Source organism: Poromitra crassiceps (genome assembly GCF_964638095.1).
Source record: "Poromitra crassiceps genome assembly, chromosome: 17".
NCBI lineage: Eukaryota > Metazoa > Chordata > Actinopteri > Beryciformes > Melamphaidae > Poromitra > Poromitra crassiceps.
In genome coordinates, this window is record NC_139635.1 from 22,730,219 (window position 1) to 22,751,115 (window position 20,897).

At 43.4% G+C, this 20,897-nt stretch overlaps 1 protein-coding gene across 1 annotated transcript in view; it reads left to right on the forward strand.

The window, feature by feature from the left end:
* LOC310792260 (von Willebrand factor A domain-containing protein 7-like) overlaps positions 1-20,897 on the forward strand; it is a gene marked incomplete at both ends in the record, with an annotated part of 73,933 nt that overhangs the window by 21,989 nt on the left and 31,047 nt on the right. The window contains 3 exons of the mRNA XM_083653983.1: positions 8,113-8,162; positions 18,659-18,779; positions 18,943-19,075. Of these exons, the coding sequence (XP_083510109.1) occupies positions 8,113-8,162; positions 18,659-18,779; positions 18,943-19,075 (304 nt within the window). The remainder of the gene's footprint in view (positions 1-8,112; positions 8,163-18,658; positions 18,780-18,942; positions 19,076-20,897) is intronic.

Sequence of the window (20,897 nt, forward strand, 5' to 3'; positions counted from 1 at the left end):
CATTCACCTCTAAAAATACCCCCCAAAAACCACTGATGGAGCCACATCAGTGATCTCTTCTTTTGAAGAGGGCATTCACCCAGATTACTGATTCGACCTGCTTGCTGAAAAGGAAAGAACACAATTTAAGTAAAGAATAAACCATACAAACAATTTGATGTGGCATATGAGGATTACATGCATGAATGCCAGCTGCTAAAGCTGGTTTATTAATGAATAGAGTGAAAAGAGCCTCTACAATGATGCACATCATGAAGCCATTAGCATGTGAGCTTCCCAATGTGAATTAACACCAGCTGCTAAAGCTGGCTGCAGACAAGAATATGAAGGCAAGAGATGACACTCTTTATGCTTTAAACGACTGCCCTGGTGCCATTTTGGCTTGAACCAATGGGGCAACACTAGGATGATCATAGCGACATGGCATCCACTCAGAGGTGGTCTTCTATGAACCAAAATGGCCGATTGCTGATGTTGCAATTGAATGACACTTCTTACAGATTTCTGGCAAGACAGCATTCTGCTTCGCTTGAAACAAGGAAAGAGGCAGAGCAGCTTCTCCTCTTTGACTGTTCAGACCCGATTCCGTCCGGAGCATGTTATAAATATAGTCACGTTATAGACAACTAACCAATGCTGGTGGCCCTTATGGAAACAATGATATTCGAAATGGTTAAAAGTTATACAATTTGGTCATTCAGTGGCATTTTACCGCCATGAAAAGTAATGTTAGCTGCTAGCCTTAGCCACAATAGCCGACTACCCATACTGCATTACATTATCCAAACACCCGAACGGCTCACGTTGCTTTTAATGCATAAAACGAAGCCGATATACGATTCACATTGAAGAACACCACGTGTAAAACCACCGTAATGTAACGATGTACCAAAAATCCATTTAATTGAGGCCCCACAAAAGCAGGTTTGAACCCATAGAGGGCACCTTGTGAAAATGATAAAGATTGTAGAATATCTAGCAGTTTGGTCTCAGATGTGAAATTCTGGCCAGAATTCCACCCCAAAACCATATATATATTGGTTAAAGCTGGAAAAAAGTTTTGGGGTTAGTTAGAAACATTAATGACATTATAAACTGCTGAGGCAAGATAACGCACAATTTTAGAATGCAAATTTAGAAAAATGAAACTTGCTAATGTGATGTGATTCACGGAGAATGTAGCCTATGAGCTGCTTGCTGCAAGGAAATACATTTAAGTTAGAATTTGACCATACAAACGATGACATTTATGATGCTATGAGAATTACCGGACTCATGTCTTGCGTAGGTTTAATAATGTGATTGAATGAGATACTGAATTCTTCTTTTCTCTATACAGTACCCGTAGCGTCTTCATGAGTTGAGTTGAACAGTCTTCTCTTCTGTGTGGCTGTGTCTCTCTTGAAGTGCAGAGTGATTCTGCTGAGACGCCTGCACACAGGTGATTTGACTGAGCTGATGAGTTGGTGTGATTTGCTCCGGTGCTCTCACTCAGCTAATGAGTGGGGGTGATTGGCTTGTTGTTCTTCCTCTGCAATATAGAGCTCTGTGACAGATAGAAGGAGCCTTGAATTAAATTGAGCAAGAAGCCATTTTTTCCTGAATGACCGGCAACCGCAAAACCGACGATTGATGCCATTTTGCCTGAAAGCATGCAGCGGAAGACCGACCGAATGTGTCGCATCTTGCATTTGCCATACACTCTTTGGCAACACTAAACCAGCCACGCGCATGCGCGGTATAGCATGGAAGCCGGTGGCTAGCCGAGTAGCTTGCGCGCTACTCAGCATACACTCTTTGGCAACACTAAACCAGCCACGCGCATGCGCCGTATAGCATGGAAGCCGGTGGCTAGCCGAGTAGCTTGCGCGCTACTCAGCATACACTCTTTGGCAACACTAAACCAGTGGCTAGCCGAGTAGCTTGCGCGCTACTCAGCATGGCCGGAAAGTTTACAAGGGTTATACTTTATCTAAATGACTGGGATTGGACCGATAGATTGGATGCATATGAGAGGAAACATGCTATGAAAAAGAAAGTTGACTGGTGACTAGCCGAGTAGCTTGCGCGCTACTCAGCCTACACTCTTTGGCAACTCTAAACCAGCCACGCGCATGCGCAGTTAGCATGGAAGCCGGTGGCTAGCCGAGTAGCTTGCGCGCTACTCAGCATAGGCCGGAAAGTTTACAAGGGTTATACTTTATCTAAATGACTGGAATTGGACCGATAGATTGGATGCATAAGAGAGGAAACATGCTATGAAAAAGAAAAGTTGGCTGGAAACTGGGACTACAGAGGCATGTTGTTAAGCCCGATTGGAACCGGGAGAGGAATGCGGCCACAGCAACATGGACAGAGTTGCTTGTTGGCTGGAAACTGGGACTACAGAGGCATGTTGTTAAACCCGATTGGAACCGGGAGAGGAATGCAGCCGCAGCAACATGGACAGAGTTGCTTGTTGGCTGGAAACTGGGACTACAGAGGCATGTTGTTAAACCCGATTGGAACCGGGAGGAATGCGGCCGCAGCAACATGGACAGAGTTGCTTGTTGGCTGGAAACTGGGACTACAGAGGCATGTTGTTAAACCCGATTGGAACCGGGAGAGGAATGCGGCCGCAGCAACATGGACAGAGTTGCTTGTTGGCCCCGGCCTGAAATGAGTGCAGCAGCATTGCCGCAACGTTGACTGAAACCAGGGACAAATGTTTGTTTGATACTACATGCATGTTAGATGATCCCCGATTGGACTCGGGACCCGATTAGACACGGGCCAATTTGATTATCCCCGATTAGACACAGGACCCGATTAGACACGGGCAAATCTGATCATATTTGATAATTCCCGATTAGACACGGGACCCGATTAGACACGGGCAAATTTGATTATCTCCGATTAGACACGGGACCCGATTAGACACGGGCATGTTTGATAATCCCCGATTGGACTCGGGACCCAATTAGACACGGGCAAATTTGATTATCCCCGATTAGACACGGGCAAATATGATCATATTTGATAATTCCCGATTAGACACGGGACCCGATTGGACACAGGCAAATTTGATCATCCCTGATTGGACATAGGACCCGATTGGACACGGGCATGTTTGATAATCCCCGATTGGACACGGGACCCGATTGGACACGGGCAAATTTGATCATCCCCGATTGGACACGGGACCCGATTAGACACGGGCAAATCTGATCATATTTGATAATCCCCGATTGGACACGGGACCCGATTGGACATGGGCAAATTTGATCATCCCCGATTGGACACGGGACCCGATTGGACATGGGCATTGTCAAGTCACTCTCTGAATGAATGAATGAATGAAAACCTTTATTGCCCCTCAGGGAATTTGTTATGCACAGGGAGAGCCCAGAAAGAACACAGGCACACATAAAGCACAACATATAAAAATAAAAATATATAAGCATAAAATACATACATCATAAAAAAGCATAAAATTGCATGATCAATAAGGCACAAGGTGCAAGGTGCAAATTCAAAGTGCTAAGAAATCAAGCTATGAGCTAAAGCTTGTTAAGCAGCTGAATGCTGCGTGGGACGAAGGATGTAATGCCTCGTTTAGTTTTCATCCTGGGCATACAGTACCTTCGCCCTGAAGGTAAGAGTGCATACTCAGACCATAGGGGGTGCAGTGGATCACCTATGATCTTTTCCGCCAATTTCCTGGTGTTCTGATCTGACATGATGGTAATATTGCACATTGGTTCACCAGTTATCTTACCTCCTAGTTTAGCAACCCTGTCTAATTTATTCTTGTTCTGCACACTTAGTGCTCCTCCCCAACACTGAATACAGAAAGTCAGAACACTCTGGATGCAGGTCTTATAGAACAGTATCTGCAAGGTTCTGTCCACTTTAAAACTTCTAAGTTTCCTTAGGAAGTAGAGACGTTGTTGGGCCTTTGCAGACCTGGCATTGGTGTTGGCATTCCATGTGAGTTTACTATCAATAATAGTGCCCAGGTATTTGTACTCCTGTACTATTTCAATTGGTAAATTATTTATAGACACGGGGGACAGAGAAACCGGGTTTTGTCTAAAATCAAAGACCATTTCTTTGGTCTTTTTTGTGTTTAAAATCAGTGAGTTATCTGAGCACCAGTTATAGAAGTGGTCAATCACAGCTCTATAACTGGTCTCGTCGTCATTCAAAAGGCCGATCAGAGCTACATCATCTGCAAATTTAATCATTGTACAATAGTCCTGATGACTAATTAAGTCGTTAATGTACAGTATGAACAATAGAGGCGCAAGGACGCAACCTTGTGGCACCCCGGTGTAAGTGCGGATGACAGATGATTGTCCTCCATGGACGTGGACATACTGTTGCCTCTCAGTTTTACTTATGCTTTTAACTTATTAACTAAACCACAATATGAATTTAACGGTGCAAAACCAAAATGAAATCAGTGCTGCAATGCAATACAATGGTTCCTCCAATTGAATTTTAAACAATTTACCAAATAAATTAATCAGCATTTCATCCAACATTTAAGCAGCAACAGGAATGTAAACCAAAAATGTAACCCATAATCACCGACTCATTGGCATCTCTAGAATGAAACTGAGTAGAGGTTCTTGGTGCTTCTGGGTGCTTCTGCCTTCTGTGCTTCTGGTTGCTTGATTGACTGCTGAGTGAGTCAGCTGGTGAGTGAGTGGCTTGTTCCAGGTGCTCTCAATCTCGTGGTAATGAGCAGCCATTTTGCTGCTGCATTTTTGGGAAGTGTAGTCTGCTGGTGCAGTGTTGAATGTGAGTTTAACTCAACAGGCATGTTTGATAATTCTTGATTGGACACGGGAGGGAAGCGGCCACTGTTGGCCGGAACAGATTGCTCTAGGATTACACACCCAACATGAATAAGCGCTTCTCTGCAGCGCGATGAAACCATTAGCGTTAGCAATAGCTACCCACGATTTGGGCTCGCTACATTTGTGAATGAGGAAAACAGCAACTGAATGCTTGAGGGGGATCAAGCTCGAGACTGACTCACGTATGCCCAGACCGATCAGAGCCGATCTGACTTGGAAGTCAGACCAAGCGGAGAAGTCAACCGGAGGAGAGAGCCTTGAGCTGCGGCGGAGCGACGGCGGTGGGACATACGAACCTGGAGCTGGTGAGTCTGACATGTTTTGCGCTGCTTGACGCTGCAATGCATAGGAGACAAGAGCAATAGACAGGTAGGAGGGGCACTCCTTTTAAACAGACCGCTTGGACGAATGGCAGGCTGTTATTGGATAATTGAATGTGATGACGTAACTAGTTCCGTCTCTTGGTAGAACTTCCGTAAACTCCTATTAGTGCCACGCAACAATGTTGGTGGTAATTGTTTGGTAGAGCATGGTGGCTCAGTTCCAGTGCAAAGAAAGAGACAAAACAAACAACACCATAAGACGTTACAGCACGGACAGAGAAAACATACAAGCAAGAGAGGTCCAGATTGGGGGTGGGGGGGCTAGCAGGGGGAGTTGAGTGTTCTGACTGCTGTTGGAAAGCAGCTGTTTTTGAACCAGGTGGTTTTGGTAGGTATGGCCCTCCAGACGGGAGAAGCTGGAAGAGGTGGTGGGCTGGGTGGGGGGGGTCACTGGTGATTTTTGCTGCCCGGTTAGGTGCGTTTTGAAATGAAGATGAATTGACAGCTGCCATGTTGTGATATGATTGGTTGAAATGGGGTAGAAATTTGCTAGCACTATGTGATGTCAGCAAACTGTACATTACTGTTATGAATGAAATCTTGAAAAGTGAACTTCTGATGTGAAAAAGTGTGAAAAACTAAAGAAATTTGAATTTTGTGATTTTCTTTGCATACATTATTAAATAGGTGCACTGAATACTCAGGTATGTGAACTAAAATAATAAAAACATTTTTGGGTTCAGCTCGTCTTTAATGAGTCCAATGATTGTGGTGTCATCCGCGTATACATGAAGATTTTGACTGAGCTGTGATGGGTTATGAGCACGTGTGTGTAGATGGAGAAGAGCGGAGGGGATAGCACGCATCCTTGTGGAGCACCGGTACTGAGGGTCAGAGGGCGTGATGTGATATTGTTAACCTTGACAGTTTGGGTTCTGTTACTGAGGAAGTCCAGTATCCAGTAACACAGAGCTGGATTGATGTTCAAGTCTTGAAGCCTGGTTAAGAGTGAGAGAGGGTTGATGAAAAGGATGCGGGCATAGGTGTTGGTAGATTCCAGATGTTGCAGGGTGAAGTGAAGAGCCAGATTTATGGCATCCTCAACTGATCTGTTAGCCCGATAGGCAAACTGGTGTGGATCCATCAGAGGGGATAAACAGGACTTCAGGTAGGAGAGGACTAGGCGCTCAAACACTTTCATAGCCAATGAGGTGAGGGAAATTGGCCTGAAGGCATGTTGTTTTGGCTGGGACCAGGATGATGGTGGATTTTTTGAGTAATCAACCCACTTTGTATCATTAATAATCTCAGTGATATAAGCAGATGAGCAGTGTTTACCTTCTCTCTCTGTGTTTTCCTCACAGAGATCTCCCGTTTCCTCCTCTGGCAAAGCGCTCCGCGTTTTACGTCACAATGCGTCACCACAACGGAGCTGCGGAAGTTCTGCTGGAGAGGCAGAATCTGCTCCGAGTGCGGCTGTTATTGTTTATTCTAATTTTTTAAGTATGGCACATCCACGGAGAATCGCATGGAGAGCCTTAACAAGCTTTAATGACTTGTAGTTGGTGGGGCGGAGTTTCTGCAGGCAGCAGCAGGAGCATTTTTTCCCCCCGTGAGGTAAACAGAGAGAGAAGGTAAAACACCGCCCATGTGCTTACATTACCGAGATTATATAGGATACAAAGTGGGTTGATTAGCGGTAAAGCCATCCTAGATTAGACTAGAACTAGAACTAGTCTCAGCTAGTTCTTTTGAGAAGAGCCAGGGTTTGCTGTTCCCGAATGACCTCACTGTTTTGGTCGGGATGCATTGGTTATCATGTGAAGGCAGCTTTGCCATATCAGCTGTATTTATAAACTCAAATCTAAGTAATAAAAACCACAAACAAATGTGTGAACATTAGAAATGACAGTTATGGCTCAATTCCACCACATTTTACAGCCCTGCACAGCCCGTCACTCACCACTCGGCTCTACTTGATTCAACCCGATGGACGTTCTGCTTCGACCGCCGTTCATCTGCCCCCGCCCACACCTGGTCGTCATAGCGACCGCATATCTGCCCTCCGCCCATGTTCCGAAGTAGGCTATAACATATAACGTTACAATTAAATCCATACACATAACTTTTAAACTGTTTATGAAATACCGGTGCCTCTAAATGACCTACAGTGTGTGTGTGTGTGTGTGTGTGTGTGTGTGAGAGAGAGAGAGAGAGAGAGAGAGCAGTGCTGGCATGACCACAGTCCTTGATCCTGGCCTGCAGCCAGCTCATAGCATCACAGCATGTTGGGCGGGTGTTACAGTGTACATGGGCAAATGTGACAATCGACCAGGAGAATGGATATCACTTTGTTGTTAGTCAAAACTCACAAGCGCTGCTCGAGGGACGGGCGCGAGGGACGGGAGTTGCGCTAGAGTGAAGCCTCTACCCCCGCGGCCTCTCACCAGGCAAGACCGCGGCTTCACCAAGCGCCTGCGGCCTAGCGGAGCCGACGCAGCACTGAACTACACAAGCGCTTCAGAGCAGCAGACTTTTGGACAATTGAAACCGCCGCGCCAATTTTATTTCACCAGAGGCGAAGGCAGCAACACAAAAGACTGATGGAAAAGCATAACAGAAGAGAAGGTAAGCCCCCCACTAAACTGGTATGCAGCGCTGCATTGACAGTCAGTAGGATAGAGAGTAAACACGATTCTGCCTGACCAATCAGTCGTCTACAATGTTTTCACGTCACCGTATGAACCTGGGTTCGCAGCCTCCAACCCACAGCCGAAGGCTTCAGCCTCCAGAGCTCGATCCTAATCCTGAGGTCGTGGAGCAAGTTTCTCAGAATTGTCCGCCTGTTTTCCACAAAATCAAGGTGCCGCGCACGTCAACATCTGATGCACAAGGTGCTTGAAGTAGCCGGGCTGAATAATCTCCTTATCCTCCCTTCCTGTCAGGTAACCTTCTTGTTGACAGGCACTCTGGAGAACCCTCCAGACTACCTCAGGTTGGTAATGTGCAGAGCCTTCTCTGTCAAGGTCCCCCCACTCTGGAATGCCTTGCCAGAAGAACTTGGGCTCAAGTCCCTTCTTAAAACACACTTTTACATACAGGCCTTTCCTGTCCTCAATCTATAGTTTGCTGCCGTCTTATCTTGTATCTTTGGGACTTAGACTCTGAGTGATTTTGTATGTTAGATAGTGTGCTGGTAGAGTGGCTGGTCTGGGTCATGTATGAAGGGAGGAGGGTGAAGTGCTGGTAGAGTGGCCGGTCTGGGTCATGATGGTGCATGCTTTGTGGATCAGGGATGAGGTGACCGATACGTTGGAGGAGGTGATACCAATGAGTTTGCTGCTAAATGTGTTATTTTTAAGAGTTTGTTCCTGTTGTTGACTGTTAGCATGTGGAAGTAACAAATGGCACAGTAGGAGAATCGGTTCAATAATGCTATGGTACAGTAGAAGTAGAAGTTGGTGTTGGACAGACAGGTGACGTAGTTTACAGATGGCGGTTAGTCTCTGTTGGCAACACTTGTAAATGTCCCATGGCGTGATTAAAAAACGGAGGTTATTGTCAAGTGTAATCCCAAGGTATTTGAAAGAGTCCACCACTTCTACCGTCTCTCCTTTGATGGTGAGACTGGGGGGGGGGGGGGGGGGGGGGGGGGTCCGGTGCTTTGGGGGGGGGCTGAAGAGCAGTTCTTTACTTTTTGATATGTGGAGGTGGAGAAAGTTATTGTCGCACCATGTGCAGAAATGGGATATGGAATTTTGATAGGCGGAGAGACAGTCCTTGTTATTGAGCAGTGTGAGGATGTCATCTGCATATTTGAAGTAGAAGGTGGTACTGGATTAGCCTAGTAAACCAGCCCGTCACGTGAACTCACATTTCATTTGGTTCCCCGTGACGGTCTGGCCCCGGCGCCATGCCCATGGGGAGGGTTTAGCAGAAGCGGCAGAGCGGAAGAGCCAATCAGCGACTCCGCTGTGATTGACAGCGCAAGTTGGCCAATCAGGAACGCCGCTAGCACTGCACTAACAAAACAGTAATGGCCGCCTCCTTGCCTGATCGTCTCGAGGAGTCATGTCAGCGTTTGTCTAGTTTAAACAGTCATAAAGTGCAGTTATTGCAGAAATAGACTCATAACAACAATTAACTCATTGAGTGCCAATGACGACTTTACTCGTCAATTGCTTTAGTAACGTTGAGTGCCAATGACGACTAAAGTCGTCAATTGCGTTTTTTGATGGTGGGACGTGGATCTAAGCCTCTTACATCGCCTCTTACAATATGGGAGCTATTGAATGTGTCTAACCTATTTTACAGAACCCTTAGGTGGCGACAGTGCTCTCCAGATTACAGAAAGGCGAGGAAAAAACAAAGAAGAAGTCGTTGGGGAAACGGAAATCGCATCGCATCCGTATGCATCGATATGCATGAAGCATAACGTTAGCTGTGCCTGCAGCAGCCAATCTGCTGCCACAATTGAGCCCCTCCGTGTCCGTTGCGACAGCCCATCCGCATGATCAGCCGTGGAGTTGTTATTATTCTCAACTGGAAGCATGGGAGCCGGTGACAAACACACGCGGAACGCTGTAAAAAAGCTGGATGTAGCGCACCCTTCACTGTGCACAGCAAACGCAGCAGAAAGCCACCAGAGACACTCCCATGGAGGAGGGGTTTGCAGTTAAGGCGGGGGGGGGGGGGGGGGGGGCACGCAGAGCAGCACACAACACTGACCCAGACAGACCCAGACAGCAGGACAGGATTGGCAAACGCAAGCCAGAATATCCGATGCCCACCAGCAGCAAATCAAGACCAGCAAGAAGCTGCAACCAGCAGCGCACGCAGGGGCCAGCGCTGCTGGTTGCAGCTAAAAAATATTATTCTGCCAAACAAAATTCCCTGGCCTTCACTGTTTTATTGAAGGAAATTATTTTTGAGGTGTGACTACATTAGAAAATATTAGCTTCAGAGTCAGTGATGTGCTTGAAATGTTTAATTTCACAAAAGGCTCATTATCTCAGCTTCTAGAAAAAAATGGCTGTTTTTGGTTAAATCAAGCTACATGTATCTTCTCCGGCTCATAACTAAAGAACGGAAAATGGGATCAATAAACTTTTTTTTGCAGATGATAGAAGAGAGTCTCATCGTTCTTTGTGCATGTTCGGTGTTTACATAGTAATATCACACAATATTCTGTGGGCCTCGAGAAATCACTGAAAACGCTCTGAAACTCTGGCACTGGGAGCGTCCGTTCTCCAAAAGTGGCTGGCACTCAATGAGTTAAACAAGTACAGGAGTATCGCTGCAACCGCAGAGTTTCTCGGCGGAATATATGTTTTTGCCATTCTCCCGAGTGGATTTGGATTTGACTGGATCCGACGCTGATTGGCTGAAGGAGTTGTCTGTCAAGGCAACTACGCCCGCCCATGCTCCCGCGGCCGCCCCTGCTAAACCCCCCCCATGGCGCCGGGGCCAGACCGTCACGCAGAACCAAATGAAATGTGAGTTCACGTGACGGGCTGGTTTACCAGGCTAGTACTGGATGGGCTTAGACAGTCATTTGTTTAGAGGATGTAGAGGAATTACACATCCCTGTGGAGCGCCGGTATTGAGAATAATGCCGTGTGACAGTATTTAAGTATTCTTAATGATGAACTCTTACTGCTTGTGGTCTTTTGGAGAGGAAGTTAAGGATCCAGTGGATGAGTGGTGATTGTCGGTGCTGTAGTTTCTTGATTGCCTGATGTTGCTGGATTGTGTTGAATGAAAAGAAGACTGGCGTAGTTCCCGGGAGTGTCCTGAGGCCTGTACTACGAATGTTGTATTAGAAGATCCAGGATCTGTCCCTTGATCTGGTTTGTCTAAACCAGATCAGCTCGATAGTAGTTAACTTGTACTACGAACGTCGATTGGCACTCGTTAACTCGAACCAGGTTTTTCTAATCAAGCTGACAGCGCGTGCACATGAAAATGCCCGTGCACTGGAGCTCGTGCCCGCAAAAGAGGCGTGGTTTTTAACAACTGCCAATCACAATGCAATGTGGACTGCTCCAACTCCTACAGCGCCAGACACGCCTATTTCCTCGTTCTATGAAACCGCAAATAAAAATCTGCGTTGGATATTATTACTGTTCCCGAATGATTGTCTAAAGTGACCACTTTTATCCACACAAGTAATTTATTTGAAGAGCGGTTTCGTAGGCTATCTACAGTCTTTTGTGGAAGCAATGTGTAATCTATCTCAGTCCAAAATCCGTATAGACCATTTAGGCTCAATGACTGATTGAATAATTCCTATAGGCTAATCAATAAAAAAAAGAATGATAATACAATAAAAAAATGCTTCTGAACTGAATCGACACGGTACGTGCGGGCATAGATTTCATTTATAAAAAATAGCCTATTTTGTGGCCAATCACATTATGAACAGCTGAGTTGACACGGCAGGCACATTTCCTCGTTCAATGAAAGCGCAGTGATCAGAGTTTTAGCGGATATTTAATGTATAGTAGCCTGTCAGAATGAAAATCCGCGTTGGATAGTCTGCTGAAAGACTGTCTAAAGCTGACGCTTGTATTCACATCAGTCATTTGATTTACTTTGATCAGCGATTTCTATTTCCTACAGCAGCTTTTTGCGAGTGTAAAAATGTAAATGTGTAATCTCAGTCTATAAATTTCCACAATCTGTAAGCCTATTTAGACCATAGATTTAGAAACGCATGCTCAATGAATAAAATAATGATATCCTAATAGCCTATAAAAGAGAAAACTGCTGAACTGAATTGAGACGATGCGGGCATAGTTTTCATTGATAAAAACTAGCCTATTTTGTGGTCACATGGCTATTGTAATGTCAGCAGAGTCGCATATCTCCATATTTCATATAATGATGCTGGAAATATGAAGTTCAATCACATCATACAGGCCAAAAGCAACACAGTTGCAGCTGCAAAATGCAGGAGTCACCTAGATATGAATCATCTTAATATGGGATCGCCTGTGTGCAGGTGATCCCATATTAAATTGCTTTAGATGTAGTAGGCTATTCCAGCATGTAGGCTATGACCATTTCAATTCCAACCCAACGTCAGTCTCAGCTCCGTTGCGCACACGGCACCGTGCGCTTTGGAGACGTTTATGTAACCTTTTTATGGCGGTTTAGTGATATTTCTCCACTCACTATTCAGCTGCAATCAATCAGCGGGATCAAACAACGTATCTAGGCTACTTGAGAGCACAAAAATGAATATATAAAAACATATTCCAAAGTGGTAAGTAGGGCTTAATTAAAATAGCCAACAAGTGCAAGGCTTTAGTCCTTGATTAACATTAACATTGATTAACATCCCTTACAGAAAAAGCACATGAACTTCACATGTGAAATAATCACATGTGATCACATGTGATCACATGTGATTTTGCACAGGCAATTTTTCCACATGAAATTTCACATGTGCATTTTTCACATGTGCAAACATGTGATCACATGTGAAATTTCACATGTGATCACATGTGAAACACATGTGATCACATGTGCTTTTCCCATGAAAGCATGTGGTTTTGGAACGTTTTCACATGTGAAATGTGTGAAACCCATGTAAATTCCCATGTGATAACATGTGAAACCTATGTGATTACATGTGAAACCCATGTAAATTCCCATTGTAAATTAATACAAATTCCCATGTGAAACCTATGGGATTACATGTGAAACCCATGTAAAACCTATTGGATTGCAGGTGAAACCCATGTAAAACCTATGGGATTACATGTGAAAGACATGTAAATTCCCATGTTAAACCCATATGAATTCCCATGTGAAACCCATGGGATTACATGTGAAACCCATGGGATTACATGTGAAACCCATGTAAATTCCCATGTTAAACCCATATGAATTCCCATGTGAAACCTATGGGATTACATGTGAAACCCATGTAAATTCCCATGTTAAAACCATATGAATTCCCATGTGAAACCCATGGGATTACATGTGAAACCTATGGGATAACATGTGAAACCCATGTAAATTCCCATGTTAAAACCATATGAATTCCCATGTGAAACCCATGGGATTACATGTGAAACCTATGGGATAACATGTGAAACCCATGTAAATTCCCATGTTAAACCCACATCAATACCCATGTGTATCCAATATGGATTTGCATGTGAAACCTATGATATTACATGTGAAACCCATGTAATTCCCATGGGTATACTGGTCACACCAACATCTGCTGGTATGCTGGTGTGACCAGCATACACCAGCTATGCTGGTCTTGCTGGTGTCAAACACAACATGCTGGTCTATGGTTGAATGCTTGTTAACCAGCACCCCATGCTGAGAGTAGTCAGACCAGATAAACATCACAAAAGTAATCTTTCTTGAACTAGTTAAATGAAGACTATTTCAGGTTTACATAACAATATAATTATTTATTAAATACAAGCAACACAGAGAGGGAGTGGGAGAGAGAACAGCAGTGCACCTGAACAGTCAGCCTGTACCTGTCTTTATGTAAAAAGTATTAAAAGTAAAAGTGTGACTCAAATCAACTAACGTGGTGAAGACAATTAAAGACTCATTACAATTAAACTCAATAAAATAATAAAACTACTGACTAATTAACAATAACACAACAAAACAGACAACATCACCTGAGAAGAAAAGAGGTCGCCCCAGGAACAGCTGGAGAAGAGGTGTGCAGGCAGAAATGTCTGGGAGCGGGCTCAATTGAGGAGATGGAGTGAGGTGGAGGACATTTCCAATGTCAATGGCCTATGATCCCTTGAGGAGCAAAGGCCTTAAGTCAAGTCAGAAGTAAAGAACTCGATTGAAAAACAATGCTGATTTATTTTGCACAAAATCTCACATAATCCGAAAAATGTAAACAGTTTTGCAGGCATTCATTTAATTAATTAATTTCAGTTATTGAGAGTTGATTTGAGTTAAGTCATGGACCAGTGATATCATTCACAAATCACAACTTAAATCAACTCTCAATAACTGTCAAACTAAATGTATGCTTGCAAAACGGTTTACAGTTTTTGGATATGTGTGAGATTATGTGCAAAATCAGCATTGTGTCCCTTTAAATAGTATTTTTTGTTTGTTTGTTTATGTCCATTGTTTTCTCTGTGATGTAGCATCCAGGCTTCCCCACTCGAGCTTCCACATCTGCTTCACCCAGGTTTTGGTTCTGGAGCCACTCTTTGTATCAAACTGAAAAGCAAACACAGATAAATTAGTGGCAAAGTAACACTGTTCTTTGGTCAATATTTCAACTGCTGTTTGAAAACGTGCTACAGAAAAGTGAAGCATGAGCTACTTTAAAAGTGATCAACTACACTGAAAATTTCATTTACAAAAATTGCAAAAACAAAACAAAATTGGTAAATAGAGGCAAAATGCACTGAGGTTCCTTGTGCTCATGGCATCAGCTATGTGCACAAATCTTTTATTTAACAAACCAGTCACCTGTAATTAAAACTAGAGCCACCCACAGCATATGTCAATCTAGACCGTTTTGGTGTGAGTTGTTGAGTTTTGGAGACCAAATCGGCCATAGAGATGTCTGCCTTCTCTTTAATACAATGGAACTTGGCTTGTGGTGCTCAAAGCACACACACAAAATAAAATAAAATAAAATGAAATGAAAACTCAACAGCAATGTCTATTTCCAGAAATCAGGAACAACAGGAATAGGTTTTTGGAGAAAAAAAAATCTCAATTTACTTAACAGATTGGGTGTCCTCCACTGGCTGTTTGTCCCACAATGTCATTATCAAACACCTGCACACAAACACAATATATAGACAAAGAGACAGTGTCAATTAGACAAGCATGTGTGAAAAGCAGCACTTGCCCCTCCCTCATTACCACCACTGAGGTGCCCTTGAACAAGCCCCTTAACCCCTTAATGTAAAACGTGATGGACATCTCAATGTGATTGCCCTAGATAAATAAAGGTTAAAAATGTAGCAGTTGTATTCACCTTATGTAGCCATGCCGATTTTACCTGGTTGTGTGGCCATATCAAAACTTCCGGCTAAAAATAAAATAAAATAAAATGGCTGGCTTCTCCAATATCATCTAACTCTGAATTAACTAATAATTTAGCCAATTGTATGTAACATTCCAGGGAATTAGCCTAGGTTAACGTGACGTTAGTGGCTCGAGCTCAGAGGAGAGAAAATTAATGTAAAATGAGATGTTAATCTCAATGTGATTGCCCTGGAGAAATAAAGGTTAAAAATGTAGCAGTTGTATAAAGTGGGAAAGATTCTTAGTTGGCCGCTCTTCTTTCACCAAGTATCCAGTCTGCCTGTAGCCTACTGTATGTCTGTGTGCACTTTGCTCATGTGTATGTTTCCACACACGGCACTGACCTCCTCGCTCTCATCTCCCATCTCCTCCCGTATGGTCCTGCGCTCGGCTCCTCACTCTCTCTCTCTCAGACATTTAGGGTACATTATGCTACGTAGATGACCAGGCAAACCTAGCATACATCAGCAGCTAGCATGACTCGGCAGCATGGCTCTATATTACACGGTAAAAAGTTGCCTATCGATTCACCCCTCAGCCCCTCTCTCCCTCTGACAAGCAACTAGCAAGCAAGTGATGCGTGAATAACCTCTTTCTGTCGCAATAAATAACACACTTGTTAGACAAGTTAGTTAACTTCACTCACCTCAAATATCTGCTTCAAGCCGCCAGTTCGTTTTGTTTTCAGAGGACCACGCTCGCGCAGCGCAGTGCGTCCTGATGAATGGTGCTGCTGCTAATTGGCGGCAAAGTTTGGAGATGGTCTCGCGGACCCGCGCTGTCAGTGCATGTCATGATATCAGATCATATGGAGGCTCCACTGCGCACAATGCGTAGTGATACTACTAGTTTGTCAACAAACAAAATAGTTCCAATTGAATTAGGAAAACTGGCATCAGAAATTAATTAGTCAATGCTCTGACTTAGAGTTTAATTAACGCCTCTCTGTTAACAGTAGAAAAAATAACATAGCTTGAAGGTAATAATAATGATAACTAATAGGCTAATAATAATAATAATAATAATAATAATAATAATCAATGTAGCCTATATGTAAGGTTATTTTAAGGGACTACTGATTTATACAGGATTGTATTAGCCTCTTGTATTGTGTTTTACCTTTTTACCTTCCACCCATTGACATAGGCTATATATCTTCCACCATAACCAAGTTATTTTGCATCAAATCTCCTGAACATGATTGATGACATAAAAGGTGACCCCTATGTTTTCATGGTAGCCTGATACACTGTAGGAAAAATTAGCCAGGGGCAAGGGCAAATATGCTCCAAGAAATCTCAGAATGCACACAAAAAAACATGATCAAGGGGCAAACATTGTCCCCAAGTTTTTGATAGGCCTAATTGTATTTTCATTCAATTAATTTAATTTCCATTTGCTTCTCTAACACACATGTGCACCTGCAAGCTTGTTGCCAGAAGATAACAGAAGAACACACAAATGTTTGCATTACGCTCTAGCAACTTGATGCACTAATTACTATTTTTTTGTGCTCTACACGTTTTCCACATGTGCTCTACATGTTTTCCACATCTGCTCTACATGGTTTCCACATGTGCTCTACATGGTTTCCACATGTGCTCTACATGTTTTCCACATGTGCTCTACATGGTTTCCACATGTGCTCTACATGTTTTCCACATGTGCTCTCCTGGTTTCCACATGTGCTCTACACGTTTTCCACATGTGCTCTACATGTTTTCCACATGTGCTCTACATGTTTTCCACATGTGCTCTACATGGTTTCCACATGTGCTCTACATGTTTTCCACATGTGCTCTCCTGGTTTCCACATGTGCTCTACACATTTTCCACAGGTGCTCTACATGTTTTCCACATGTGCTCTCCTAGTTTCCACATGTGCTCTACATGTTTTCCACATGTGCTCTACATGTTTTCCACATGTGCTCTACACATTTTCCACATATGCTCTACATGTTTTCCACATGTGCTCTCCTGGTTTCCACATGTGCTCTACATGTTTTCCACATGTGCTTTACATGTTTTCCACATATGCTTTACATGTTTTCCACATCTGCTCTCCTGGTTTCCACATGTGCTCTACACATTTTCCACATGTGCTCTACATGTTTTCCACATGTGCTCTACATGTTTTCCACATGTGCTCTCCTGGTTTCCACATGTGCTCTACATGTTTTCCACATGTGCTCTACACGTTTTCCCACATGTGCTCTACATGTTTTCCACATGTGCTCTCCTGGTTCCCACATGTGCTCTACATGTTTTCCACATGTGCTCTACATGTTTTCCACATGTGCTCTACACATTTTCCACATGTGCTCTACATGTTTTCCACATGTGCTCTACATGTTTTCCACATGTGCTCTACACGTTTTCCACATGTGCTCTACACATTTTCCACATGTGCTCTACATGTGCTCCACATGTGGAAAACCTGTTGCTCCACATGTTACCACATGTCACAGCATGTGGTAACATGATTTCCACATCCGCTCCACATGTCATCACATAATATAACATGTGGCAAAATATTTTTCACATGTTATAACATGTGATACCATGTTTTCCACATGTTATAATATGTTACCACATGTTATAACATGTGGTAACATGATGTCCACATGTGTCCACATGAGTTTCACATGTGTCCACATATGGCACATGTGGTCACATGTGAAACTCATGTGGACACATGTGAAACTCATGTGTGTTTTCTGTAAGGGATTACTCATTCAACATTACAATTCGTGCTCCTTCCTAGATGGGAAACTCATCCAGAAAGGGGTTGGCCATTTTTCCAAACTGCTGATTCGATTGGTTCGTGGGCAGTGTATTTAAGGTCTAATCTTATCCTTGCAACTTAACCTGCTGCAGACCAGGTTAAGTGTGAAGCATAAGTTGCTATGGAAATATATGTCGGTAAGAAGTTAACTTGCTTTGTAGTACGGCCAAACCAGGTTTAAACCTGAAGTTACCTCGCTAAACCACTAATCTTGCTTTGTAGTACAGGCCCCAGGTGTTGCAGGAGACAGGCTACTGCCGTCATCTGTGCCTCTCCCCTTTGCTGCCTCTTTGTTGTTTGTTTTGCCTTCTTTTAATTTCATTGTCTTCCAATGCTCTATGATGCACTTTGTAACAGTTGTTTTGAAAGGTGCTATAGACGGTTTTCACAGAAGTGTCAGTCCTGCTCTGCTCCTTCTTCTTCTTCTTCTTCTTCTTCTTCTTCTTCTTCTTCTTCTTCTTCTTCTTCTTCTTCTTCTTCTTCTTCTTCTTCTTTTCTGTCAATAGCAAACACTGTAACAGGAAGTGAGCTGGGGTTCAATTTCGAATGTTTTTGTTGTCAAGATAAAACCGTCTATACAAATAAAGTTATTCATATTATTATTATTATTGTTGTTGTTGTTGTTGTTGTTGTGGTGATTGTTGTTGTTATTGTTATTATAGAGAAGCTGTCCAGTGTTACCATGATGTGGCCCAGGCTTCCGGAGGTCAGACCATTCAGGTGTCTAAGAGTGACCTCTCACTGGCCACTAATGTAATAGAGGACTCTTCCGCCAGTGCTGGGGTAAGACGTGTGCCGAGCAAATCAACCACCAGCTAGCTGAGTCTCTGACAAAAGCTGTGGGAAAACATCAGCTAACTGTGTGCTACTGTAAATCATCTAAAAGCATTATTACCCTTATCTTTCATCCATCCCTCTTTCACAACAGTCTCTTCCTGTCTTCCAGGTGACAGTTTTTCAGGCAGGGAGTCCAGGGAAGCCTGCTAACTTTAAGTTTAAAGTTGACGGATCGCTGACGAACCTGATTGCCTACATCACAGGAACCTCGTCACTCACCTTTGAACTCACCAGCTCCACAGGTACAGTTGTCTGTGTGTGTGTGTGTGTGTGTGTGTGTGGGGGGGGGGGGGGGGAGAGAGAGAGAGAGAGAGAGATTTTAAAGGTGCTATGTGTACATTTTTCAACATCAATACCTCACTACTATATAATAAGGCAGAGGGCTGTGCATGCTTAGAACGGCAGCGCCCGCAAAGCACAGTGGAGTGCGGTGCTAGAAATGAGCGCACAACATTTCTAGTTGGTATAATTACCATAAACAAATGAGACCATGGTCAAGAAATAAAACTCCCCTGAATAAATAAAGGTTTAAAAAAAAGGAGAAAAAAAACTAATGGCCTTGATCGCTAGTATTCATGCTATAGTTTTTCTCATGTTTTTGTTTTGTTTGTTTTTTATTTTCTTGCTTTATTGGAGAGGATAAACATATCAGAAGTTATTATTATTATTATTTTTTTATCCCCCCGACCCCCACCCCCGCACCCCAATTGTTTATCCCATTTTTAACCCCCATTAATGCTAATTTAATTTATTTATCCTGGTTGCTGCTCCACCCTCTGCCGATCTGGGGAGAGCCGAAACTGGCTCCATGCTTCCTCCGAGACGTGGGCAGTTAGCCAGCCGCTTCTTTTCACCTGACAGGGGAAGCTTCACCGGTAGGACATAGCACATGGGAGATTCACGCTATTCCAATGCGGCGTTGTCTTTCAGAACGGCCCCTAATTAGGCTACTTGATGGTGTGTCTGTGATGCATAAAGTTGATCATGCAAGTCAATGCTATTTATTTATTTGTTGATTTATTTGTTGATTTGTTGATTTATCTATTTATCTATTTATCTATTTATCTATTTATCTATTTATCTATTTATTTATTTATTGGCCTCTTCCAGGCCAGGGATTATATTAAACGCCTTGATGTTGCTTGCACTGTCAGTCACTACACGAATAACACGTCATTGCACGTTCCAATTCTTCAGCACACTTTCATACTTTTGGTAAATGCAATCAGTGGTATGGTGACCCTGTATGTGATCATGTGATCACAGCCTAACAGAATGGTGTGCCCCTTGAACGTCCCGTCAATGAAGCTGGCCACGATGCCCAGGAAGCTGTGCCCTCTCCTATTTGTCCAAATGTCAGCTGACAAGACAAATCCATCACCCTTTTCTAATAGCGCCCGCAGTCCATGTAAATCATTTTGAAAAATGATATATCCAGCTCCCTTTTTCTCGCTGCTGTCACGGTTGGGCCTTTGTGTGCAATGAAGAAACTCTCAGATCTCCGTTTCTCTTTCTCTGCTTGTTGTTGGTTTGCCTCGCTCTCTATAAATAAAACATATTCAGACGGTCCGAAATTAAATTAACATTATAGATTTATAGATAAATTTTTATTTTATTTTAACGCTATATTGGGGCCTATTTAGCTGGCGTAATTACTTGTTTTCTTCCCAGTGCGCCCTGTTGTGTCACCTGCAACACTTAATCTCAAGGATGCTCACAGATGACACCTGGTGGTCAACGGTGCAACTACACCTCCATTAGTTTTAATGCCGCCGCGTGTCAATACACAGCTTGCGGTAAGGCACGTTTATTGATGTGTCTACCACTGTAGCACGTGGGAGGTTCACGCTATTCCAACCAGTTCCCCTCCCAGGCGCCCTTAACGACCAGAGGAGGAACCACATTAGCAGGGGTCGGGCTTTTTTTTAAAGCATAGATCGGACTCGGGCTCGGGCTTGTTTCAAAAACAAAAGAAAATAAAGTTAGATTTCTCGCTTAATTTTACACAGCAGACAGCACATCACAACAGCACATGCATTTATTTAGAACAATTCTGTCAGGAAG